Raw genomic sequence first — 26,663 nt, forward strand, 5'->3', positions numbered from 1 at the left:
GCACAGGCACATGCCTCAACGAAAAACTGAGACTTTAAAATTAATTTAATAAAGATAAAAGAAACGATGTCATTAAGTTAAATAAACTACTTGGCAACTAAAACACTTTATTCAATGTTGGGTTTGGAACATTCAAAACCTGTAGCGACAACCTGACTAGATAGCCTATAATGTTTCTAATAAACAAAATAAAACCCTAATAATGACACAATGTACATATTTTTGAGTAACGTGTGAATACATGACACTGACTAATGGTCGACTTTTAGGCTTCTTTATAATGTCATTCAAGATTTAAACTGTATTGCAGAGCGTGTCCCTGCACGGTGTGCTGTCTGGGTTGTTTACATTCTCTAAATTCTCCATGGCCTTTTTCTCATGATTAGTGAGGGACACATACTTTTGGAAAAGGATTCATGCCAGCAGAGATTGTAATGTCACTGCTTGAATTTGACTTCTTCCGTTAAATAATCAATTTATCAGAGGATTCTTTATAAATATCTTTAACAAAATGAAACATGTCTAAGTCAGTTTTTCCTGAGCTCTGCGGGCCCTGATCACATCTATTTTCTTGCATGGACAGAATATCCAGAATGACTGCGTCTCTTAGACATCTTCTGTTCTCACAGAGACCTAACCTGTAAATATTTCTACAGAATTTGCTGGTAGAAATTTAAATATGAATTTACTGACATGGACAGTATACGTGGAGTAATTGCAGCTTTATGGGAGATGAGGAAATGACAGAATACATAAATACATAACACTCAACAAACATTCAGTACTCAGTCCTGTGAATACTGTGAATTCAGACCAGCTGACTTTTAACTTTTCATTGTTACAAGATGAATTTATATTTTTATTTCTAGAAATATCAGTCTCCGGGCTAGGTCTGGGTTTTTACCTTAATTTGCTGTTGCTCATCCTTAAATCCAAACAATCCATATTAGTGCAACAGAAGCTCTGCCTGAGAGAAAATATTCACACTGCCACCGGCTGGTCAGTGGTTGGAACTGTAAGCATTTCCTCCCCAGCGCAGTTCTGCAGGCCTTACAGACGCCGTTAAAAGAAGAAAACACATTGTCTACAGAATGAGTACTCAACTTGGATAAGCACCTATCCACACACACACACACACACACACACACACACACACACACACACACACACACACACACACACACACAAGGAACACAGAGGCCAACAAGAATGAAAACAGGTATTTTCTCTTTAATAGGAGAAGAACAGAGGAGCATCCATTAGGCGTCGTCTATTGGAGGTGGGTCACACAGCGTCCACTGTCTTGTGCTTCCAGCTGAGAATTATCCAGAACTTTGTCACACAAGGTGTGAGTTTTCTGGCTGAAAGATATTCAAAAGTTACTTCCAATTTACACGACCGATACTTGTTCGTATCTGTTTTCTACGGTTCTCATTTACTGTTGAATAACTGATTTAAGTGTTCCAAGTCTTCAGAGGCGTTCTAACCTACACTTACTGTCTGAGAGGGCTGTAATCAGGAGAAATAGTGACAACTCTGTAACTAAAATTTCAAGCCAATGGTGTGCGTCTCCTCCTCAACCTTAACCATGTGTGGCTCTGCCTCTCTCTTGATGTCAGCGGCCTGAATAATAACCTGAGAGCTGTTGTCACTCATCCTCTCCAGTGCTTGGCTTTGCTGGACAGGCTGCGACACCTGACTCCTGGACATCTCCTCCCACCTCTGCGTCCTCCTTCCATTCTCACACCCTTTGTTCTTTCTCTTCAAAAACCTCTGCCTCCAAGAGTAGTTTGTCTGCTGGGGCCTGGAGCAGCCCTGTAACCGCGTGCTCTCCCCCAGCACGGGCGGACCGCGAACGCACCGTCCCTGCACGTCCTCCTCCACTGCTTTGAACACCAGATCTGTGATGTCTCGCCGAAGTCTCATGAGCACCATAGGGTCTCTGATCTGACGCATATCTGCCAACATAACCTCTGCAAACTGGTTCAGTATGTCGTGTCTGGATGTGTTTGGTGCAGCCGTTTGGTCAGGGTGATCGGCAGAACCCTCGTCATTGTGACGGTGTGGACAGCTCAAAGACATGACCTCTGTAACTTGAGGCTGCGGGTTTGGACAGTGCAGGGGAGCAGGGTTCTGGGTGGACGCCACAGACTGGGGTTCATCATACGGATCTTGCCCAGTCCCGTCAGCCTCCAGTGGGCTACCAAATGAGCTTCCCATCTCCTGCTCAATACTCCCTTCAGTCTCCAACTCCTCGTCGTCCTCTTCCTGATCATCAAACTTTTCCTCCTGCAAACAGAGGAAGCAGAAATATAGCAATTTGCAATCAAGATTTGCAGGCTTTTCCGCATTAGTTTCAAACTTACCAGGCACGAATCACCCCGGCGGCGAACTATGTAAGGCCTCAAGAAATCAAGTTTCTCCCTGAGCATCTTTTGCTGGGAAGTGCTGACCTTCTCGGGGTGATACAACACCCTCCCGTACTGAGTGCGGAGCGATCTTGATCTTCTCTCAACATCAGATACTGCAAGGAAAAGGTGAAATTATGCAAAACTGGGACTGGACAGCAGTGGTTTAGCAATAAAGCAGTAAGATGAACCATAAGGTGTAAAAATCCTTAACCTACGTGTTGACAGTGAAAGTATCTTCCTTTCTCTTGCACTGTGTAGCTACACTGTAAATGTAATTTAACATTATGTCAGCCAATTCCTGTTCCATAAATACTAACTTGAGTTCACCTCTAGGCTACTACTCCCCCCGTGCATGCACATTGCTTCAGGGCTTTTTAACATCAACAGCGCACTGTTGTTGGGTTTCACCACTCAGCTACCAGCTTTACCAGGCTTTCCGATGGACAGCGCGAACTCGCTCCATAGCTTGGTCTTTAGATCCTTGTCGTAGTAAGAATCCACGGAGGAATTAAAAAGGCAGTCATGTTTGCGCCAGAAATCTATCAGCATGTTGTCCATTGTAGGACCCCAGTGTGGCCCCCGTATCTGACCTCGAAAGTGTGCCATAGTCAGTGGCCAAAGCTCTCGGTAGCGACAATAAGATCCGGTGTTTGCCGGACGCCGGCCGCTCGCTCCCACGGCTGCCGCGTCGCTTCTTCTTTCGTTTGCTTCACCCCGGACGGGCGGGGCGGTTACTGCCACCAACGGGTCTGGAGGACGCACCGGCGACTTAGACTTTCTATTAGGATTCATTTGATTCGATTTTTATTTATTTATTCATTTTTGTGCACAGAAACTGCGATGAATTCTGTCCGACATGTATTTATTTATATTGATATAAACATTATTAATGTTTATATTCGTTTTTTTGATGATGATGATTTATTCTTATTCTGCTTTTCTTATATGGTGGCAATATAGCCAAGCCAAGTGTTAGATATTTTATATATTTTTTAATATATAAATATATTGTATATGTGTTGTAAAACACTTACTATATAGTAGGCTAACACACAATTAATTATTGTTATTACTACCAACTTGACTTTTTGTGTCCATTTGAATTATGTTTATGGAGCAGAAGTTAATGTAAATATACACCCATGAAATATTATAAATAACAATAATTATTAATATTATTATTTTATTATATCTTTGATTTTTATTCAAGTTTCATTTACAAAATATTGCGGTATATTTTCCATTGAATATACAGGGTATAGCCTATACACTGAATATATATATATATATATATATATATATATATATAGAGAGAGAGAGAGAGAGAGAGAGAGAGAGAGAGAGAGAGAGAGAGAGAGAGAGAGAGAGAGGTACAAACATCCAACAGAATCCTTACATGCAGAATTCTGCAGATACATTTTACACATATCCAGCCCCCTGACCCCCTCCATTCCAAAGCCCTCCAAACCCAAAGCTGATCCCAGAATCTCTCTCTGCTGTCAGAGACAGAAAGCGGAGTCAGATCCTGACCAAGGACAGGCTCTGTGACCTCAAACTGGCAATCGAAAGAGGAAGACACAAAAAATCCTGGCAACCGAAGGAAAACAGAATGTGTGGTCACTGTTCGACGAGGCTGAGACAGAGATGCACTTCCTCCTGCAATGTTCAACATTCAGTGAAATAAGGAGCGTTTACTTTAACAAGTTCAGCTCCGTAATCTCAGATTTCAAAGAGCTAAATGAGCTCTCAACATTAAAAATACTCCGAGGAGAAGGAGACAGGGCCGATCCTGCTGCCCAGTTTACTGAATATCTACATGCCACAACCTGAGGGGCAGTGGATGACCCACACACACACACACACACACACACACACACACACACACACACACACACACACACACAGTGTTTATGTAGGTTTCACTTTTTGTATTTGTTTTTGAACTGCAAGTCTACAATTTATTATTATTATTATTATAATCTTATTTAATATATACTTTATAAGTATTTTACTATCACAGTTCTTATGTTTATGTATATTTTTATTTTACACATGCTTTAGCAATGTTAACATCTGTTTCCCGTGCCAATAAAGCCCACTTGAATTGAATTGAATTGAGAGAGAGAGAGAAAGACTGAAATTAAAGTAGAATACATATAACTTAAAAATAAAATAAAACAAAGGGGGTTGTATTAATATACACGATTATAATATTACACCCTCATTTAGTTCATGGTTGAGTTCATGTGAGCTGAAGCCGTCCTCTCTGGATGATTGACAGCTGCACAGCTCTACCCGGCCTCCGCCATCTTGCCTCTCCCTGCCTGCCAGAAGCAGAGTGCGGAAGTGGAAACAGCACTGTGCGGGCTCAGGGTTCCGCCTGTGGACTGCTTGCCATATCCTCCAGCCGACACAACCTGCTATCCATCAAATTTAACAGTTTCTAGACAGCAAAGACCAGGGGAGAGATGGCTGGACGGTTACCGGCGTGTGTTGTCGACTGCGGCACAGGGTAAGCTGTTCAAACCGGACCGCCGTGCAAACGGGGGGCTCTGGTGTCATCGAGAGGCTGAGTACGGTTAGGGACTGTCAGTGTCAGCAGCAGCAACTGGGTGTGTGTGTGTGTGTCTGTCTCTGTGTATATGAAGACAGCTAGCCAGCGAGCTAATATGCTAGCGAACAGCTAACTGTGACACATTATTACTCTCTGACGGTTGCTTTCCGAGATAAGCCCAGTCAGGTCGTTTGAGCTGTTCTGAAGAGCACAGTCACCGTTTATTTTTCATGTTCGTTTTCCTGCTTGTTAGCTAGTTTCATCACTAGACTGTGTTTTCTTCCTGCCGAAGGGATTTCGCTGCAAGAACCCAGCTAGTTTATGCTGCTGCAAGACCGAAACCTGAATGAGGAAGGCTTCCCTCACAGCTGGTTTCATTCATTTGGACCTGGCAGGCCGTTATTGCCAGTATAGTCTAACGTTCTATGTTAATTTACCAGATTTTCCACTATAGGTGTCCCGTGAAGATAACTGTGACTTTAGTGTTAGTGCAATTCAGAAATCTTTTTTGCTCGTTAGTCTGGATTTGAGCAGGCGCAATACTACTTCCTATTCAGCCTACACTTCCTCATTCACGCTCTTTAGTCCATATATGGTCGTTTCTCGGCATCCAAGCATGCTTTTTTGATTAACTTCTCTAATTTCTCTTCTTTGCTAGGCTACCGATTATTTTCCAAACCAAATTGTCTCAGTTGTATTGACCTAACAATAAGCTGCTTTACCAGCAAATGTTTTTAAAGGACAGACAACGAATACGGGGCAAGATATTATCTTAGCTCCCAGCACGGCAGTGTTTGTATTGATCGGTGTGCATACTCCCTTTCCTGCTTTTGGTATTAGGTTGATTTTCACCTCTGATTGTTTTTTTTTTTTCTTTTAAACAGTTTTTTGCTGTATCCACATGAACCCACAGTCATTGTATGCATCGTTTTCTATGAATGATTCTGACGTTGAGGAATGAGTAATGTCTTTAACTATGCTCAGATAGTTTTGAGGGCTAGAAGTGGTTTGCATTGCTTGCATGTAGAGGCTTGAAGTCGTCACTCCTCACATTGCATACCTCCCCACTCATCCCCCCTTCTCTCTTCAGGCTGTTAACCAGTCTGCTGCCTCTGATCTGCACTGGGACAGCAAAAAGTGCAGCTGAGAATTAGGTTAGCCTGCGCTAGTTTCTACTCATCACGCAGATGGCTTTTACTTTCTGGCCAAGCCTTACAGTCATAACACATATGTTCCATTATCAATGACTACAGGACTTTTTTTATCTGCAGAAATTCACGTTTGGTCATAAAGTCACAGTTTAGGTTGAGATTTGGTTCATGATTAGTTATTTTAAGTGGAAACTTTGACTTGCTATGGCTTTGCAGTTTAGCCAGAGAGTCTGCAGATGTTGTAAAGTGCTGAGGGAGTTCAACAGCTGTCTCTGAGTCATGCTCATGATGTCCAAACAGTGACAACTCCACTTCCTTTTACACATCAACCTTGTAAGCAGCCTGGCTGCTATTATTAGAATAGACTACTTGACCATGCAATGAAAGAGCCACATCCAGATTTGGGTATAGTTTTAGTTTTAGTTAGGTTGTCTTTTTTGCAAAACTAGCATTGCACCGTCAATTCAAGGCTTCCGTAGCACAAAAAAACAACAACCTCTCAGGTGCTGCAGCTTAGTGCAGCCGAAGGTTTGGGTGGAGTCATTCTTCATCTGTTTTAAGCAAACAGTTGAAATTTCATAACATAAGGCTGCAATCATTAACGAGCCTCAGTCAGCATGGATATTAATGAAAGTACAAGGTAAAGCAGACATACATTATAGACAACAGGGTTTCTGTTATCATTTACCAAAAAGTAAATGCTTCATTGAGCTAAACATAACAAGGTGTAAGATTTCCCAAAAAAAGATATTTAAAAAATAGGCCTAATAATTGTTAAAAGTTATTGTAAAAAATGGTTTACTCCAGTAATTCAGCTGGTTCTTGGGCTCAGCTCCAGCTGTGCTGTGAGACGATGTCCACCGTCACACGTGGTGTATTTTAGGCTTGTGAAGGCAGGTTGAGGTAGACAAGCTGGGACTGTTCTGTGGTATGAAGGTGTTGAGAGTACTGCTGCTACATTGTGTTGCTGTTGGTCCATGTTGTTGTTACTGTCATGAAGCAGCTGTTATCTCTGAATGCCAATCCATGCTTTTTTGGATTCAGGTGACAGTATGTTGACAGTAAGAAAAATCTTTAAGAGGCCATATTATCCTCATTTTCTGGTTCCTACTTTTATTTGGGGGTCCTACTAGAATAGGTTTACATGCTTTAACGTTCAAAAACACATTCTTTTTCTCATATTATACATTGTTGCAGTACCTCTATTCACCTTCTGTCTGAAACGCTTTGTTTTAGCTCCATAAAAAACCCAGTCTGCTCTGATTGGTCCGCTGGCCTACTCTGTTGTCAGTCGCTAGGCGGTGTGTTAGAATGTACGTGTTACATAGTGACATAGACTAGTAACGCAAGAAAAGGCTGAAATACAAAGGAGGTGTTTCAGCCAGGTCAGGAGCAGTGATTTCTGTGGGAGGCAGTAACTTCCTTAGACGTGGACATTGGGCTTTGTAACTTTGCAGACCTTTTACATACACAAAAAGCTACATACAGAGCCTGGGAACATCCATAGATAGAAAAAATAGTTATAATGAGGCCATGAAATGCTATTGCGTGCGCAAGAGATACAGTTCATTCCCACGTTTTAATTACTTCATGGCCATGAGATACTACTTTGTTCCCACATTTTATTTAACTCGTGGCCACGCAGCACAATGGACCAGCCTTTCTCCCCATAGCATAGAGAGAAACTATCTGCCAAAACCATTTTATGGATAAATCTGAGGCCTAATTGAGGAAGAGGAGGATGAAATAGTAGATTCTTTAGCACCATGAAGTCACAACAACAACCCAAAATATGAAGAAAAAGAATGTACTTGTGGAGTGTTGTTCTTTGAACCAAAAGAGATGTGACAGGGCACAGGGTGTGTGTCAGGAGAAATGGATATTCTTTGGCAACCTTTCGACTCTGAAACATGACCGCATCAGAAAAGGTTACATGACTGAGAGAAAAAGTCAAATCAATCAATCGATCAATTAATCAATCAAATTTATTTTATACAGCCCAAAATTACAATTTGCCTCAGGGGGCTTTACAATCTGTACAGCATCCAACACCCTCTGTCCTTAGACCCTCGATTCGGATAGAATGGAGGCCCAATTCCCTTAAATCAAAGGACCCAACACGGTATAGTTTGAGACACAGATCAAGGTTAATCACTGTTACACTTATCTCGTGGCCACAAGTTAATTAAAACGTGGGAACTAGGGTTGAGCCGATGAACGATTCCATCGTTGATGGCTGACAGCCATTGACCACTGAGCCCTCTGCCATCGTAACATTGTGAACCCCCTTTTAAAAGTAAAATCTTGTCAGTCAAAGTGCAATAAAAGCTTCATCAGTGAAAAGCAAATGAGAGTAGTATTTAAAATATTTTTTATAATCATATGATCTGCTCAATGAGGTGATTTAAGCATAGTGTTAACAGTTCCCGCTGCAGCTTTCAGGCCGTGGCCGGGAAGCACAGGGAAGACTTTGTTTTCCTCCAGGGCTGAAGTTGATGCTAACCTCGGGGCTAAGCGCCTTCACTTTTACCCAGCAGCTGGGAAGCAAGGCATGGAACGTCTTGGGTATTAAGGAGCTGCAGCGTTTATTCATGGGCAAACTGTAATCTACACGGTACATTTACTGCCACTAGACAACTTCACTGCTAACCTTTCCCTCTGCTCCGAACGGCAACACCTGTCTGCTCTGAGTGCAGTCACCGTCACTGTCTCTCTCGCTCGCCCACACACTCACCACACACTGCCCTGTTCCTTAAATCTATCTCTTGCGCACACAATAACATTTTGTGGCCTCAATATCACTCTTTTTTTCTATCAATGGATCTTCCCGGCTCCTTGATATAACACACTAAAGGAAAGGGAAAATAACCCCAAAACATAATCTGGCCTCTTTTTTTAAAATATGCCTATTTTTGTCCAAAATGTTATACTCATTAAACTCTTTAAGCAGACCATGGGACAGACCACTCATAACTCTGATAATAATGACAGTAATAAGAGTAATAAAGCTGGTGCATTTTATGTTGAAACAAATCAATAATATTTTTCATGACAACTATTGTCAGTCTAATCAGTTATATAATCAAACAGCATAAATCTTTCAGGCTATACAAAGGTGAACAGCTTTGACTAGCTGATTTGTTTAAGTTAAAGGGCAGTAATGGACCCAATAAAAATGCAAAACAATATGTTATTATTTGCCCACTATTATGTTGTTTTTTTAATATTTGATAATACTACATGTTTAAAGCTGCATTGATTGATTTTTGACCAGTTGGGAGCAGTAAAACAAGCTAATAACACCTTAAGGCAACTACAGAGTTGGGAGATAATTCTCTGTGGGTTCATCACAGTGACCCCTTGCACATTAAACATATTCATTTAATTCATTGTTTATTTAAAAATCTTTATTAGTGCAACTTTAGTTTTTGAGCATTAATACTAATGCTCACAGAGATACAATATGTTGATTGCATAACTTCTTTAACTATTTGGGCTTTTATCTGACACTCTTATCTGAAGTGACCTGAACTCAGTCTCAGCTGAAGAGTTGGTGTAGTGTTACAGAAAGACTGTCAACAAAAGTCAATGTGTCATCCATATTTCTCTCAACACATGTTGTGTGTTATTGTGCTACATTTCAAATAATTAAAAACACATCAACGCATTGCATTATGTATTTAAAGTATCATAACACTTAATTTCTTTTGTGGTGACGACATTAAGAGGTTGGTCCAAACTGTATGTCAAATACTGGTATTTCATCAATGAGCAAAGTAGGAGCAGTGACCAAACCCCTGCATACAGGCATCTATCAAGCCCAGAGACATGACAAATCAGAAGAAGATACAGTAAGTCACCAGTGGGAGAATTTTCCTGTATTACAAGGCAGTATAAACTTAACTTAGTCGGCAGACCTTAAAAAAAAAAATTGAAAGAAATTGCGCTATTATTTTAGTAATACTGCACATAGTGGTCCTGCCAACTGTTTCCCCTAGTTTTCTACTGTTTTTGAACATGATCTATTGCGTGTTCCCATTTTGTTCTTTCTCCTGGTTCTACCTTTAAAAAATCAACATTGGCAGCTCTGTTGGTTTTTCAGTGTGCTTGACAGATAGGGGTTGAAGTTTCCAGATTAGATAATAGAACTTTATTCACACGCCACACTATGTTTTCAGCTCCTGACAAACCAAAAGTCACTCAGATGAAGCAGAAAAAACGGGTAGTGGTGGTCGTGTGCTCGCTGTCGCCTGTCAGGTAGTTTCAGCTTCATGTCGGAGGAGGGTGACGTTATTTGACACAAGAAAGCAGGACATGCATCTCTGTTGTGAGTGTCTGTCCATCTGGGAAGCAGACTTTTTTTCTTCTAGCTAAGCCTGCACAAATACAGGGCTACACGTGGGCTTTCGATCCCATGTTTAGGAGGAAAGTATTTTTTTCTTAAACGTCTGTGCTCAGGGGATTATATGGGTCAGCCTGTATTTTAGAAACTCTAAGAAGGCAAGTGTGATATTGCAAACCTTAAACTCTTAAAGAAACCACAGAAGGGGACATTTGCCCAAGTTGTGTGGTCATAAAAGAAGACATGTGACACCTGGTGAAAAGAAGTTAGCAGTTCACCATACTGAAATATTAAAGACACTCATTGTAGAGTGCTGTCTCTTAGTCTTATATTTCTGCTCCCTTTCTGTATTTCTGTAAATGTAAATGTCTGTTGTTGCCTACATAAAAATGAAATGCAGCATTTCCTGTGCATAGGCACACTTATCCAGGAAAAAGAAACATTTGATTGGTGTTCAGGACAGGAAATGTAAAAGCTTTCATAAACTTGTTACATATTGAATCTCAAAAGTTTTAGATTGGTACAAACCAGAGACGCAGTTAAGACAGTTGTTTGTTATAACTCACATTTAGGTGTTTGGACCAAAGTTTGCTCGTAACATTCCCAGGTCATTTCTTTTAAAGACTGCTGATGTGGCCCTTCCTGCTTCTTTTTTATAAAGTTGAATTCAAAGGAGCCACTATTATGACCAGGATGTGGCCTGTTATGCCCACAGTGCTTTGGCAGTCGTCAGCAGTGTCCTCTATCAGTCCCTTGGGCCCCGTGTGCAGGGAGTATGGGAGTCCTGTCTGGACCTACCCCAGTCAGGACTACATCTGGTTAGCATGTGCCCTGCAAAACACCATTTGTTCAGAGCAGAGACATGGAGAAGGCTGTAAAGTCTAAAGTCTTTGATGCCAAGGCTGAAGGTGTCTTAATCAAATATTACATGAGCATGGAGGTGGAAAAGTTGCTAATGCATCCTGGTCATAATGATTTTTAGAAACATCTTATATAATTTTTTTATTTATACAACTTCCCTCTTGGGTTTGGGTTTTGCTTGCTTTTTATTGAGTAGAGAAGCAGGCAATAAAGAATGCAGCCATGTCGAGGTCGCAGCTAGTTTATACGAAGGATGGTTAGTTTATGCAGAAGTGATCTTTTCCCCCCCTAAACAAATATGAATAGTCTTCAGTTTCCCAATGTGACATGAATGGCTCTTTTTAATGGCCTCCCATTAGCAAACCCCAGAGCTGCTGCTGCTTTTGGCACCAAATCAACCCGCCAAAGGACAGTGACGGCATTGATCAAAACGATCGCGTAGGAGGCAGCAGCCAAAAATAATCTTTACTGAAGTAAACTTTCATGCATACAAATGGAGCCAGCAGTCTAGCAGGTGGTTGGTTTTGTCCAGAACATGCAGCCTTTACATAATGAAACGTGATGCTTGTCTCTTGCAGTTACACCAAACTGGGGTATGCAGGGAACACAGAGCCACAGTTCATCGTTCCATCATGTGAGTATTTCACTGTGCGTTGAATTTCCCTAACACCAGCCAAGCACGCCAGTGACCATGGCAACAATGACCATGATGCATCTTTGATAAGAGGAAAATGTTTTGACACCTTCATTCATTCGGCATCATTTTTTAAAATCGGTTCCAACAAGAATTTTGCCTCCTTCCTATAACCTGAGATTGTCCCTGTAACACCTGTCATGGTTCAAAACCTTAAGGGTCTCTTTCACATCCAATTTTGTGCCAAACAAATGTAAAATGTTTAATAATTCTCAACCATTTTAACTTATTTAACAATATGTACACAACTTTGTAAGAGAGTTTATCCTCCCTTTTGAATTCTCTATTTTCTTGTCAGGTATTGCCATCAAAGAGTCAGCCAAGGTCGGAGACCAGGCCCAGCGGAGGATGATGAAGGGGGTGGATGACTTGGATTTCTACATCGGAGATGAAGCAATAGACAAGCCCACATATTCCACTAAGGTACATGACCTTGCCGGCTTAACACACCCACAGAAGCAACTGGCAAAGCAATTACCATGTTTCATATTTTCGTCGGACATGTAATGCTTTTAGCGATTTGTAAACAAGATGCAGGTTAAAGGAGAGACTTTCCCGCCATTTTGCTAGGAGGAGAGAGACCAGGGTGGGAATCAGCTCTGTAAACTAATTCTCCTTAAAACATTTTAAACATTTGCGCTATATGTTTAATATGGAATGACCAACGACAACCTGTATTTCTCCAACAATATGGCCCCTTTAAAGGATGTTGATTAGCATTTATGTGTTAGTGGTTTAGAAATTACGGACTGTTGGCATTTCTTTTTTTATTTGTAGGAACTACTGGGTGAGTTGGACTTGCTGCATAGCCAACTATATGGAATAACAGAGAGATTAGATGAAGTTAAGACTTTATGTATAAGATTATTATATGTTCTGTGACTTTGCTGATGCAATTGTTCCTGGTTATCTGGGACTCCAGGCATATTAATAAAAAAGGTGTAAAAAGCACACACATAGTCTTGTCACACATACGTCCTCTTTGGTACAGACACTCCCTTTAGGTGTCCCACTAAGCCAGTTAGCCGAAACTGTCTCCCAGTTCTATACCACATACTGATTCTAAACTGGTTTTGAAGGTACTGTTGTGCCATAAAAAATGTAGAAATAAAGAATTAAAAATCTGGCTGCTGCTCATATACAGTATCTACACATACAACATTTTTGCAGTTATACAAGCTTGAATAAACGTATATATGTTGGACTGCAGTACAGTTATTCAGCTTCAGTGGTTTAGAGGTCAACTGTGCAGTGCTCTCACAAAAGCATATGTGGCTTGAGAATCCATATAGACAGGAAGTTTAATCCAAAAGGCAAACTAAATATGGTGGAGGACAATATTACAGTTTTTTCAAACCAGTGTTGGAAGCATTTTGTCATTATAGAAACCACATTTTACAGTATGTGTGCTGTTTTTACATCTTATATTTATGCCTTTCGTCTGCCATCGTATCTCACATGCAGTGTTCTAATTAGCTGAACCTTTGTGCCAACAGTGGCCAATCCGTCATGGGATTGTGGAGGACTGGGACCTAATGGAGCGCTTCATGGAGCAGATCATCTTCAAGTACCTGAGGGCTGAGCCGGAGGACCACTACTTCCTCCTGGTAAGAGGCTTAAAAAATGTGGTCGGTCCAGAACGGATTCCTGCTGCATGATTCCTGGACATTTTTAATCAAGTTCTGCTTTCGTCTCTGTGTGAAATTAACATTTCAGCTCATGACCACGGGCCAGTAAACCACAAAATGTTGGACAAATAACAGTTAGCAGCAACATTTGTATTTTATCTTGGGTGGTCTCACGTAAACTCCTTGACACCATATGACAGAAACATTATTCTTACTTAATTTTCCGCTAGTATGCTAGTTACATCCAGACCTTCATAGTTCCATTATACATATTATAATTGTAATGGTGAATCAAAACCTGCTTTTAACTGCGCTATCTGAATTAAAAAAGTCTGAATTTGTGATAGAATAACTGTGCTGTGTGTGCGTGCCTTTATTCTCTGTTTGCAGACAGAGCCTCCTCTGAACACACCAGAAAACCGAGAGTACACAGCCGAGATCATGTTCGAGTCCTTCAACGTACCGGGGCTGTACATCGCTGTGCAGGTGAGATATGCTGGGTCATCTAGTTTATGACAAAGAAATACACTTGATACCTTCAGATATTTCTCTCATCTAATTCATCTATAATTCTGTTATCCTAATATGTGCTCAAAACTCACTTTTAAATTCATCATCTTATCACATTTTAGCCATGTGTGCTGCTTCCTCATGTGACCATGGCAGTGTAGTGTAGTAGTACATAGGAATGCGTTACACAATAACTGTAGCCTATTTACATGTGAACACACGTCATGTGTGACATTTCTGTGTGTGTGTGTGTGTGTGTGTGTGTGTGTGTGTGTGCCAGGCTGTGCTTGCTCTAGCAGCCTCCTGGACGTCCAGACAGGTGGGAGAGAGGACGCTGACAGGCACCGTCATCGACAGCGGAGACGGTGTCACCCACGTCATCCCTGTAGTGAGTTTCCAGATCGACAGGCACACACTCAATTGCTCACCCCTTCACACACATACACACTTCCTAGTTCTTGAAGAATCAACATTTATATCTATGTTCTCCTCGGCGTTCAGGAGTTGGGCTAAAGGGTTAACAGGGCTCGACATTAAGGCTTGTCCGGGACAAGGGGATTTTTTGAAGGGCAAGTGGAAGAGAAATTGATTTGCCCCACCGGACAAGTTAAAAGTCATAAACGAACAAAAAAAACTACTGTTTATTTATTTATTATTAAATGAATGAATGAATGCAGTTTTTCATGCACCACTGCAGAAGAACAGTGGCGGGCGGCGATGTTCCTTCAGGCGCCGCAGCCCGGCCAAGTGCCGGGGAAAGCACCGCTTCATGTATGTTTAGATGAAAGTACTGCTGTTGACACAAATCTGTTCTGGTCAAATAAGCTAAAGGATATTATTTGTGTTATTCATCTGGTACATTTATTAGACCTAATTTCAGCACCTTGCACTGTTCAGAAAGCCTGCTGCCTCTCTGCACATTGGGGCAGTATTAGATGTCTCTGTATGAGGTCATGTATTGGCCTTGTATTTACATTCCTGTCTATGGTAGATTAATGGAAAATCATGTAAATGTTTTGAACAATGAAAGGGAAAATGTCAGCTTTCGCCAGATTTGGCCCACGGGCCGCTATTTGCTCACCACTGCTGCAAAGTTCTACTTTTGTTCTCTGAGGTTTTGTAATTTCTTGCAGTATCTGCTCAGTGTCACATGGCAGTGTAGAGTATTCTTTGGTGACAGACCTAACTGTCTTTCCCTGCCTCACCTCACCTGATGTGTTTAGTTGTCATTACGGGGTTAGTTGTAACACTTTAGTTAGCTATATATCTAAAGCGGCTTTAAAGATAAGGCAGCTCTTAAGAACTACAAAATGGCTCAAATAAAAACTACAATAGCCATATGGCATTTTGAATACGGTCCGTTATGAGAAAAATAAAATAGCGAAAGCAGGTCACCTAGGGGCTTATCTGAACATTCTTTGGTATCACTCTGTGTGGCTATTGTTACATACAATCTAAATGAATATGAAAATGACTTGTTGAGGTGAAAATGTTACATATAGCCACTTTAACAAAATTCATAAATTGAATCATTTATATGTTGATATTGATAACTGTTTGTTCGTCTGAATCCTGTATTCGCAAATAAAATTAAAAAAGTAAATTATTTTACCTCATTTTTACAAGTGACTTTTGTGCCTGGACAAGTGAAAGGTAAATTTACTTGTGCCTCAAAAAGTCAAACACTGGTTAGGGTCTTAAACTTTAAGGACATTTATTTATTTAATTATTTATTTTACCAATATACTTTCATAGAAGCTTGATATTTATATTTTATTTATCTCATGTAAAATTTCACAGTAACTAGGTAGGACTTTTTGTAAACATCCGTTCCTTAGGTGGCCTTGCTGTTTTAATTTCTGAGAGAGACATGGTCATTTATTTTGCTTCATTCTAAACAGCATTTTAATTTCATTTAATTTTGTGTTCATTCCATTAATGTTTGACTGTTAATAAACACTGCCGACTCACATTTAACCATGATTAGGGGCAGCAGTGTGTAAGAAGAGTGTGTAGTGAAGAAGTGTTATATTGATGTTTTATACACTACGTAGACAAGAATGGAGAATTTTTCCCCTTTAAAAAAAATATATTTCCACCTGTCTACTTGCTCGGTAACAGGATAGTGTTGATGTTTAAAAGTAGGCCACAGTGTTTCAGAGGCTGGAAGAAATTACTCAGTTTTAGGAAATGTGCTTGCAGAATATATTTAGAGGCTGGGTGACAAAATCAGCATGTCCGTAGCCACTGCGCAAAAAACGAGCCAAACACAACACCATGCAGAAGGCCTCGCAGTGCACAGATCTGATGGAAAAACATCAAGCTATAACAGCTTTGTTGCACATTATCTGACGTAACCTCTGTTTCCTTCTCCTCCTGTCTGTCTCTTTATTTGTTCCTTGTCTCTCTCAGGCTGAAGGGTATGTAATTGGCAGCTGTATAAAGCACATTCCCATCGCAGGACGAGACATCACCTACTTCACCCAGCAGCTTCTGAGGGAGAGGGAGGTGGGCATCCCACCGGAGCAGTCACTGGAGACGGCCAAGGCAGTCAAGGTAGGTCCTCCGCTGTAATTCCCATCAGCCACTTCCACTGCTAAGAAGCCAATGATGACACCCCCCCCCACTGGTGCTGACCAGAGTACCATAAGTTATTCCATGCATCATCAGTGGGATACGACACACAGGCCTCTAGTTTCACGGCAGCGCCGTTATGTGTTCTCTCTGGCACACACCGCCTTGTGGCTATTCTGATGGGTGTGTTTTGAATCTTCTGCTGACTCTGTGGTGTGACAGACAATTGGCAAATGAATCTCTTTTGTTATTTGGAGAGCCTCTGGATAGGATGCACTGATGTCCTTATAATATTATACTGTTGATTAGCTACAACAGAACATCTCACCTAAATCACATTGCAAACAGTATGTGTTCTCTTCAGGGACATTAAACCAGCCTGTTTCTATAATGTACCTGAATGTAACTTTGACTTTGGGTTAAATTCTGCTTCACATGAGGCTCTATCTACACTGTAGTTGTTTTCCATCAGACAGTATGTTCATAATTTCCATCAACAGACCATCTTTCTTTATACATCAGGAGCGATTTGATTTGTCTTTTAACATCTCGAGACCATGTTGAAAATAAGTTGATGAAATATATTTGACATAATCAGTTTAAGCTTAAACAGAAGAATTGATTAAATAAGCCAGTTGATAAAAATACCAATTGGATGGCGTTGGAGACACATTTCCTTATATTTTAAGATGGTGGAGTTAGTGTCAGATGTTTGTGAAGGTGTAGCTTAATATTTGGTTGTCTGGAGGCTGAGGATCGCAGTGGTGAACTGTACAGATAAAGTTCTGTTTACTGAGATTTTGAATCTGATGACATGCTGACCAGCAAAGCTCATTATTTTTAATGATCTTGTACCTTTTCAGTCTTGTTACACACACCCCTGGTCTTTCCGTCAGCACATGTGACTGTTACAAACTGGCGTGAAACTAAAAACCATGAAGTGACATTTGAATATTGAGAGAGGTGTTTCTGGAAGTCTGTCATAGGTAAGTCAGACAATATCCATAGGGCTGCTTTTTCTTCAAACTCCAGCTCCATTTACCACAGTGACAGTGATGGATTCCATTCTTCCGTCTGAAAAATTAGATGGAAAATTGGAACTTCAGTGTTTTTCTTCATGAGGACACCAGGTGGCACTATTGGTCTGCCTGTAACATGCAGCTAGTGTCCTTCAAAAGCCCACTGCTTTTGTTTGGCTTTGTTTTAGTTCCTGAAATGAACACTGTTCCCCAAACTGAGATCAACCCAAGCTATAGATGCACAGAACCAAACAACAGCACAGACTTAAAGAAGATGAACTATAGTAGTTACTTTTTTGCAGTTTAAGCTTTGTGTCTCCAAACCTGCATCACCAAAATTATTTGAAATGTTTTTGCCAAGTTTCCATTTATCCAGGTCACAGATAGATATGACTTCATGTTAATGTCATTTGCTTTCCCTTATTGTTGCTCCTTCTGTCAGTCACCACATTTTATTGATTCACCTCAATTCTCCACAAGTCCCCCATGTTTATTAAATAGCTTGTTATCCAAGACTGCGTTCCCGATGTCAAGGGCCATTCTTCATTACCCTGACACAGACAAACAAGAATGTGGATTCAAATAATTAGCATTAGCATCGAGGGATTGCGCGTTGTGCATATTGCATGTCTGGAAATGTTAATTCCATTGCTGTCCGGCTTGCAGTATGGACCACATTCCCTGCAAATCACACTAATGACATGTCTGAACACAGTATATTGTTATGTTCTGCTCATTCATATTCACTATTACAGAAGCAAAATCAATTACACTCCAAAGTCGTGTTAGTTTTCAAATTGAATGTGTTTTTATAACTTTCCAAATAGCAGTACAATACACCAGCAAGGTAAACGAAAAACAGTCCCTGTTCCCATTATCACTCTTTCATTACAACACAATACATTACATTTATTTAGCTGACGCTTTTTTCCAAAGCATCAATAAGTGCATTCAACCATGTGGATACAACCCAAACATTGCAAGAATCATGCAACAAGTACATCACCTTCATCAGATATGCTGAACTGCTTCAAGTGCTACATTTGAAGCACTGTGAAGCACGTGAAGCATTATCCGTTCAAAGCCATTAGTCTGCCACTTCTATCAGCTGCCACCAAATCCCACTCCCAGTTTAACACACAAAAACAACTTCTTATGTTGATCGTCTCATGCTCTCAGTCATTCCTGTTTGTTTTCCTCCCTACCTTTCTAGGAGCGGTTCAGCTACGTGTGCCCAGATCTAGTCAAAGAGTTCAGCAAGTACGACACGGACGCCTCCAAGTGGATCAAGCAATACACCGGCATCAATTCCATCAGCAAGAAGGAGTTCACCATTGATGTGGGCTACGAGCGCTTCTTGGGGCCTGAGATCTTCTTCCACCCCGAGGTTGGTCAGTGCAGTGTGAATCAAAGCATGGAACACAATTTAAGATTATTGAAGGCTACAAAGACTGTTAGCCCATACATAACGACCACAGTCTTGACGGTCTGAAAGGAGCATGTATTGAATGAGGGAGTAAATATAGAGGACAACAGATCAACCTCCAAGCCTCCCACGAGAACACAAAATCTTGCATGTAAACGTAGCAAAACACAAACTGATATCCATCAAAAACAGTTTGCTTTGCTAAGTTATGCAACAATTTGTGTGAAAAAGTGGTAAAGGGGAGAAGAAATGTCAAATTTGGATAAGATGGAGGCTAGAGAGATTACTGCAACAAGAACAAAGGATTGTCACTTATGTATGGCACACCACATCGCTTGGCTAAGTTCTGATTTAGGACTTTAATGATTAAACACTATGACAGTCCGAGATCAGGGCTTCTGTTCGCTTGCTGTTTTCAGCCACTTCTGTTTGTTATTGCCACCTGTGTGATGTTGACAGTTTTGGTTCAAGTCATAAAAATCAAACATGTTTAAAAGAATCTTAATGAGAATGAAAGGCAGTGACTGGATCAGAAGCCCAACCATTAGAATCCTCAAACACTTCACAAACTTGGTCCAGTCAGTCGCTGTGTGCTTAGCTAATAGCTGTGTGCTTTTATAGCTGCTGTTTTTATACACATAGTCTCTGACATGCAGTAGGTGAGAGATCCTGGATATTTTATTGCACATGGCTCAGTTCCATTTTGGCGAGTGATAATTAGTTTTGGTACACTCTGCACTGTGTGACTTGTCTTCTTTGTTTACTTACGATCCCAGTTTGCCAACCCTGACTTCACCCAGCCTATCTCTGAAGTTGTGGACGAGGTCATTCAGAACTGCCCTATTGATGTCAGGCGTCCTCTGTATAAGGTAAGCTGACACTCGCCCTGATAACAGGAAGCTTGTTTGTGATGAACCAGATTCACAAGCTTCGTCTTTTTTTCTGAAATACTTTGCGCCATTCAACGAGACCTGCTTTGACTATATCTGAAGTTATTACATGGTTTGTTGCACCACATTCAGACCTGTCAGTGAATCGATTCAAAGGTCTTTTACTTGTGACTTGATTATTTTGCGCATTCAAAGAACTAAGTGGGTTTTTGTTCATTTCTAAGCAGATTAGCATGGTTACAACCAACTTACCTCATTGTTTTCAGTTTGTATTCAAATGAGTTTGTTTAAAGTGATGAATTGCTTTGTCTTTAGGGTGGGGGCTTTTTGTTGAGTCTCGACTCATACTAATGAAACATATTTTGTGACGATGCTGTACGTTTGTCCTGACTGAGACGAGACTGAAATGATGAGAAGGAGTGAGCGAGATTGATATGTCACTGTGTTTGTCAAGTGGTATTTCCCATCAGCAAGTTGTGCCCATCGAACTTCCCACACACTACAGTGGACTGTTTTCTCAGACTGGCTGGCTCGTAGCCAGTTGCAGGTCTCAAGTGTTAAGCGCTTCTTATTGTACAGCTTTGTAATCCCCATCACCTTTTCTTCCACAGAACATTGTTCTGTCAGGAGGCTCCACCATGTTCAGGGACTTTGGGCGGCGTCTGCAGAGAGACTTAAAGAGAACGGTTGATGCCCGACTGAAGATGAGTGAGGAGCTGAGTGGAGGCAAGCTCAAGGTGAGAGTACACATTAATTTGTGCAAAGATCGATACTGCCCGACAAAAGACAATTACTGAGTGAGGAGTGAAACTGAGATAAAATGTCTTTAAAGTTTGTCCTTTCCCACTAAAACTATTGGTACAGATGTCTACTGAATGTAGATTAGTTGACTTCTATAGCAAATGTATTAAGTATAAACCTAATGGAGTCTTAAAATCTACACCTGAAAATATATAGTTTCTCCTGCCTCCTCCTTAGTTGGTCAAACTGTGAAGGCAACTGGTTCAATTCAATTCAATTTTATTTATATAGCGCCAGTTCATAACAGAAGTTATCTCATTGCACTTTTCCTATAGAGCAGGTCTAGACTGTACTCTTTATAATATTATTTACAGAGACCCAACAAATCCCACCATGAGCAAACACTTGGCGACAGTGGCAAGGAAAAACTTCCTTTAAGAGGCAGAAAGGCAGAGGGAGGCACAATGCAAAGATGGATTTTTTTTTATATATATTTTTTTAATATAGTAGAATAGTAAATGTAGATTGTAAATTAGTATGGTGTGTTCATCTTGATGAGATGTTAACTGTCAACCAGCCTGAGGCTGAGCTGACTGGCATCTGTTAGTCCACCTCACGCATGAAGCAGAAGCAGATGGTGAATGTAGCTAATCTGAGTCCAGAAAATAAATAGAAAAAGTGCTGAATTTCACAAGTAAATTCAGCAGGTTTTGTCAGCAACAAGTGGTATCTGTCCCAAAATATCCTGGACGTCGATGAAAACAAATTCAGGGATTTAGGCATATGTATATAAACCACAGACGTACATCAAAAACTTACTGACAGATGTCCAAGTGGTTCCAGTAGAGATTTGCTGTGATATTTATAAGTGACACATGTACTTGCATTACATCTTCAAACTGAAAGACTTAGTGAAATTGTGAATTATGTATTGTGCAGACAGATTCAGCTCTGCGGTGTAGAACATATGTCGACAATATCTGTGAAACATAGACAGTTTTAAGATTCCAGTGTCTTTAAAAACCCTTTCCATTTAATCCACTTCATTCTGTGCCATGTCATCCCATTACTGTTGCATCCCATACTGTAGCTCCCAAGGTGGCTGACTGTAACTGATCCCCAATTTTTCTCTCTGTCCTCCCTCCTCAGCCCAAACCAATCGATGTCCAAGTTATCACTCATCATATGCAGAGATATGCAGTGTGGTTTGGTGGATCAATGTTAGCATCAACTGTAAGTATTTCAAACATGCACCCCCACTACTTTATCAGCATGTACTAGTTATACATTATGACACAAGGATATCTACTCTTAGATTCACCAGCATTATGGCTTTCATCTTGTGTGATATTGAAGGGAATGCAGTACTTCTGCTGCTTACTTATTTCAGTTTATTTCAGTCCTCCTGGGTGGAAGTGAATGCTGTGGGTGGTGACAGTTCATTATTCGTTTTTTCTCCCTTGATGAGTTATATATGTGAGCGAAGCTGATCATTTAACCAGCAGGAAATATGACTGTGAGCAAAGGTCTCCGACAGTTGATTCACAAAAGGCTAATAGATGTTCAAATTGAACAGGACTATAATGCTAACTCTATAATGCTCTATATTAACAGCTTCCAAAATTATATTCTTTATAGAAATCCAGTTCATCTGAGTGGTTTCATTTGTAGATAATTCCACCAAAACTGTTAAACGTGTTAGATATATAAAGAACCTGAAGTTATTGTTCATGACATTTTCGTACAAATGAACATATGTACATTATTATTTTCAACTCTGTATTTGAACTCTGTTACAACACAGTTGTTTCATTATTTAAAGTCCAGCTTGAATCATTAAATCCCAATTAGTGATGATTGTAATCAACAATCATGTCAAAGTGATTTTTAGACTTTTAGTTGTTTTTTTTGTTTTTTTACTATATGGAAAGGAAGAGAAAATGCATCAGAAATGCTCCTTTGGCCTTCATCCCTCTGAGAGGGCGGGCCTGTGTGCATGTTTGATTGGCAGCTGAGCAGGCAGGAGCCTCGAGACACAACGTAAACAAACTGCTGCTGACTGTAGCTTACGAGACAAAGACAAGGAGGTTTGTGTTTGTCTGCGTTGTGCTGTCCGCTTTATTAAACAGTTAAAAATGAAATGATTTGATGGTTATATGTAAAGATATTCTCTCTCGGCGTAGACAGAGAAACATCATTCTGACTGGTTAACGCAGGGGGCACCGTCATAAAACAAGAAAATAGAGTTGTGAAGTGGGAGGAGCTATTTCGGGAACCCCTGGTTCTGGAATTAATTGTTCCTTTGGACAATGTTACGGGTCTCACAGTTCTTGGATCGGCATGAAACACTCCCGGCTGAATCAGCAGTCCAGAAGATTAACAACTGCATCAGAAAATATCTGGTTCTTTGATAAAAATTCGAAGGTACAACCTTAAGTACATAAAAACTTCAAGGTAGAAGTTAACTACGACTCCCAAGGTGCATTTCGGGAAGAAACATTTGATCTTAAAATTCTGTTACATGTACAACGGTGGGCAAAAGTGTTGAGAAAACTGAAAGCACAATCTGAAGCTTCAGTTCAGTTTTAAATTCCGGGTCAGTTTTTGATGAATTCAGCAACTATGGCGCTGTGTTTTGTTCACAACTGCACCGACAACGCCTTTTGACTTCACTAGTTCTTTGCATCATGCCGCTGACTGGCTTCATCTCCATGGCAACAACGCCCAAGGCTAATGGGTGTAGTATTTTGAGCCGTCTGCCGTGACAAACGCAATTTCTCAGAAACGAAGATGAAATAATTCAAACTGTTGGCCAAAACCTAAACCTACAGGATCGTTATTCTCCAGGAGAGTTCTGTGTTTCTATCTTAACTAACACTGAGGATATCATTTAGAGAAAACGCTGAAATGGGAATACAGAATGGGGAAAACACTCGTGGGTCCAGTCCCACTTTGTAACTCGGTACAAATTTCTCCCTTACCAGTACTTCTCAGTACTTTTTTCAAGAGAGCACAGTCATGCCATTGACAGAGCAGACCTGTATGTTGTAGTAGAAACAACTTTCAGTTACTAGGCTTTGTCCATCTGGTAGGTCTGAGAAGGCTCCGTTGGTGCAAAGAAAGCAGCAACAGCAGTTTATTCAAATGCCTGAACAAGGAAAACACCACCTGCTGAAAATAGATGCAACCTTTTTTTTAGTTTTGTTCTTATGTAGGCTTATGTTCATACTCACCTTCATCTTCACTTGTGCTTCCACAGCCTGAGTTCTACCAGGTTTGCCACACCAAAAAGGACTACGAAGAGATCGGGCCGAGCATCTGTCGCCACAACCCCGTGTTTGGAGTCATGTCTTAACTTTGGACCTGCAAAGTCTAACAGTGGCTGGTGGGGGCTGCAGTAGGGGGGCGGTGACGTTGGGCTGTGTAAAGGACAGGCTCAGGAGGTGGAGGACGGTGGTGCTTCTGTGCTTTTTGATTACTTGTTCAGCTATGGATGTGTGGGACGAGAAGGCGATCCAGAATATAAAAAGGAGAAAAAAAAAGAGAGGCCAGTCCAAACACAGACCGGCTGGAAAACTTGTTGTGAACGTTCCTTGTTTTTCTTTTTCTTTCTTTCTGTTTTCTTTTCTTCTTTCTTTTCAAAATGAGGGAAAATGGTTTGTAAGCCAAAACAATTTTAAGAACATTTCTGGATCTGTTGAGCAACATGCAGTGAGTGATGATGAGAAAGATGGCGTTGGTGGAGGCCTGGGATGATGACAAAAACATGGATAGTAATTTCCTGACACCAGAACATATTATTTATGTTTGTAAAATATGAGTCCAGGCAAGATCCAGTGACTGTTGAGATCATTGACAAGTTTAGAACATATTAACGTCTACTTTTTTCCCCTGCATTTTATTTTCCCACTTCAAATGCACATGTCTGTGTATCACGGTAAGAGCTTGTTTATATTTCATACAAAAGTTTTTTATATGTAAAACTTGGGAAATCAGGGGTAAAAAAAAAGAATGGATACCAGTATGAGCAAGAGACTGTTTTAACCCACGATGCAGCTTTGATACGCAGTATTTTCTTGAGTTTGAGTACATGTTCTCCTATTATTCTCCACATGTCATCGCTGTCTGCCCTTTAATTCTTCATAAAGTACATTTACTTCACATCTGCTTCACTTCACATTCCACCTCTGTGATGCAGTGAAAGGAAAGAGAGAGGACTTACTAAGGTTATAAAGATGAAACTGAATAAGAACGACTGTCAGACCAGTATTGTTAGACTAGACGTTTTTTTATTATTAAATACCAAATTATTAAAACAATGGGATTTGTGTATTTAATGCCTTGCAACATTCCAATAAAGGCTCAAATTTGTTTCTAAGTACTGGAGTCTTCTGTCTTAATTTCTGCTTTCTTGTTGAGGCTGCATCCAGTGATCATTTTACCGTTAAATCCATCAGTTGTGAATGTATATGATATGTGCAAGTGACTGTAACAGTCAAAAAATCTGAAGGACTTTAATGAAGAAAAAAATTCTTGAGAAGTTGCAACCAGAAAATATTTGGTATTTTTTTCTTGATAAATTGGGTCCACTTTTGATAATGGGTCCACATTCCTCTGTTGCAACCCCAAGACATTTTTTGACTCGACACCATTTTATTCATTAATTTTACAGTTCAATTATATTTCCTATAAATTTGATCTCCTCCTCGGAGATTCAAATTAGGGGTGTCCAAACTATGGCGTGCAGGCCATGTGTGGCCTGAGACCGTAATTGTTATGTTAAAATTTATATTATTATATTTGGCCCACTGACTATATTAAAATGCAGTTCCAATTGTGAACGCCAGGTGTCACTATCACCATATGGGAATATCAGTCGCAGAAAGCCGCACAGCTAAAACTACTAACCTCGTCTGATCACTCGTTTCATTTTAGTTTGATATTTTTTTTGCATTCTGATGTGTTTTTCAATGAGAATCTGCAGATTTTTTCTTCATGCCACTCTTCAGTTTCAACTTTCTGTCATGGCTTTGGCGGAGAGGAGCGGTCTGAGGGGAGGGTCAAGGAGAGCGCGATGTACATGGAACCTCTCTACGGAGGAGAGAACGTCACGAAGCCTCTGGCATGACCGCAAACCTACGGCAATGGCTTCCACGAGTTCACCGGGAACTCTCTCTGCCGCTGTTTTCTCGCAGAGAACCGGGCTGGCTAAAGTGAACTTTTAACTGACGTTTGTCTGGCAGAGGTCCGCTGGAACAAGCGCTAATGTTAGCTGACAGCTAGCTAACTTTAGGCTCTATGTGAACAAACGGCGGCAGAGAAACACAGAGAGAACTCGTGAAAGCCATGGCCGTAGGTGTGGGGGTTGATTCAGACCCCTCCTCTCGCCAAAGCCGTGACAGAAAGTTGAAACTGCAAACCAGTGACACTGAAAAGAAACTGACAGTTAAAGAAAACTGTCACTGAAAAAAAAGAGTGGCATGAAGACAAAAACTGAAGATTTTCATTGAAAAACACATCAGAATGCAAAAACATATCAAAATAAATTGAAAATAATTTTAATGTTTGTTTTATTTTCCAGTGAAACATTTTTCAGTGCCAATACAATCTTTTCCAAAACAAACGTTTCAATGCCAATGTTTCCTTCCTCAGCTCCAGTTTTGTTTTCTATGCCAAATGTTAAAGTCGCTGTCCTGGCTCCATAGACCCTGACCTCTCTTTGAAAGGAAAATTCCCAGCCTTGTTGATCTCAGTGGCCATCTGAACACATTCAACAAACGCTTGCAAGGAAAAGATGGGCTTGTGTCAGAAAGGTATGCACACATGAAAGCATTTGCTATGAAGTCTCGAGAGACGCAAATC

General features: G+C 40.6%; 2 protein-coding genes across 2 annotated transcripts; one reads left to right on the forward strand and one right to left on the reverse strand.

Moving 5' to 3' along the window:
* Nucleotides 1-1,210: 1,210 nt before the first annotated feature.
* On the reverse strand, nt 1,211-3,116 carry LOC122885502. Its single transcript, XM_044216676.1, has 3 exons — nt 2,840-3,116; nt 2,367-2,524; nt 1,211-2,289 (listed from the first exon to the last, which is right to left on the reverse strand). Exons 1-3 carry the CDS (start codon nt 3,015-3,017, stop codon nt 1,543-1,545), a joined length of 1,083 nt encoding a protein of 360 aa, XP_044072611.1. The 5' UTR covers nt 3,018-3,116; the 3' UTR covers nt 1,211-1,542.
* Nucleotides 3,117-4,692: 1,576 nt separating this feature from the next.
* LOC122885503 (actin-related protein 3-like) lies at nt 4,693-25,179 on the forward strand. Its single transcript, XM_044216678.1, has 12 exons — nt 4,693-4,923; nt 11,898-11,953; nt 12,312-12,436; nt 13,510-13,620; nt 14,032-14,127; nt 14,432-14,539; nt 16,564-16,707; nt 18,958-19,131; nt 19,947-20,039; nt 20,672-20,797; nt 21,951-22,034; nt 24,061-25,179. Exons 1-12 carry the CDS (start codon nt 4,880-4,882, stop codon nt 24,154-24,156), a joined length of 1,257 nt encoding a protein of 418 aa, XP_044072613.1. The 5' UTR covers nt 4,693-4,879; the 3' UTR covers nt 24,157-25,179.
* The last annotated feature ends 1,484 nt before the right edge of the window (nt 25,180-26,663 follow it).

This window comes from Siniperca chuatsi, linkage group LG12 (assembly GCF_020085105.1).
Source record: "Siniperca chuatsi isolate FFG_IHB_CAS linkage group LG12, ASM2008510v1, whole genome shotgun sequence".
NCBI lineage: Eukaryota > Metazoa > Chordata > Actinopteri > Centrarchiformes > Sinipercidae > Siniperca > Siniperca chuatsi.

What these genes read in the sequence shown, in the direction of transcription:
- LOC122885502 (XM_044216676.1), bottom strand. Translation starts at nt 3,017, where the DNA reads ATGGCACACTTTCGAGGTCAGATACGGGGGCCACACTGGGGTCCTACA. An exon ending in GCTGTCCATCGGAAAGCCTG is followed by an intron (nt 2,525 to 2,839) that starts GTAAAGCTGGTA and finishes TTTTCCTTGCAG; the next exon opens with TATCTGATGTTGAGAGAAGA. An exon ending in GCCGGGGTGATTCGTGCCTG is followed by an intron (nt 2,290 to 2,366) that starts GTAAGTTTGAAA and finishes CTCTGTTTGCAG; the next exon opens with GAGGAAAAGTTTGATGATCA.
- LOC122885503 (XM_044216678.1), top strand. Translation starts at nt 4,880, where the DNA reads ATGGCTGGACGGTTACCGGCGTGTGTTGTCGACTGCGGCACAGG. An exon ending in TCACCCACGTCATCCCTGTA is followed by an intron (nt 14,540 to 16,563) that starts GTGAGTTTCCAG and finishes TGTCTCTCTCAG; the next exon opens with GCTGAAGGGTATGTAATTGG. An exon ending in TCAGGCGTCCTCTGTATAAG is followed by an intron (nt 20,040 to 20,671) that starts GTAAGCTGACAC and finishes TTTCTTCCACAG; the next exon opens with AACATTGTTCTGTCAGGAGG.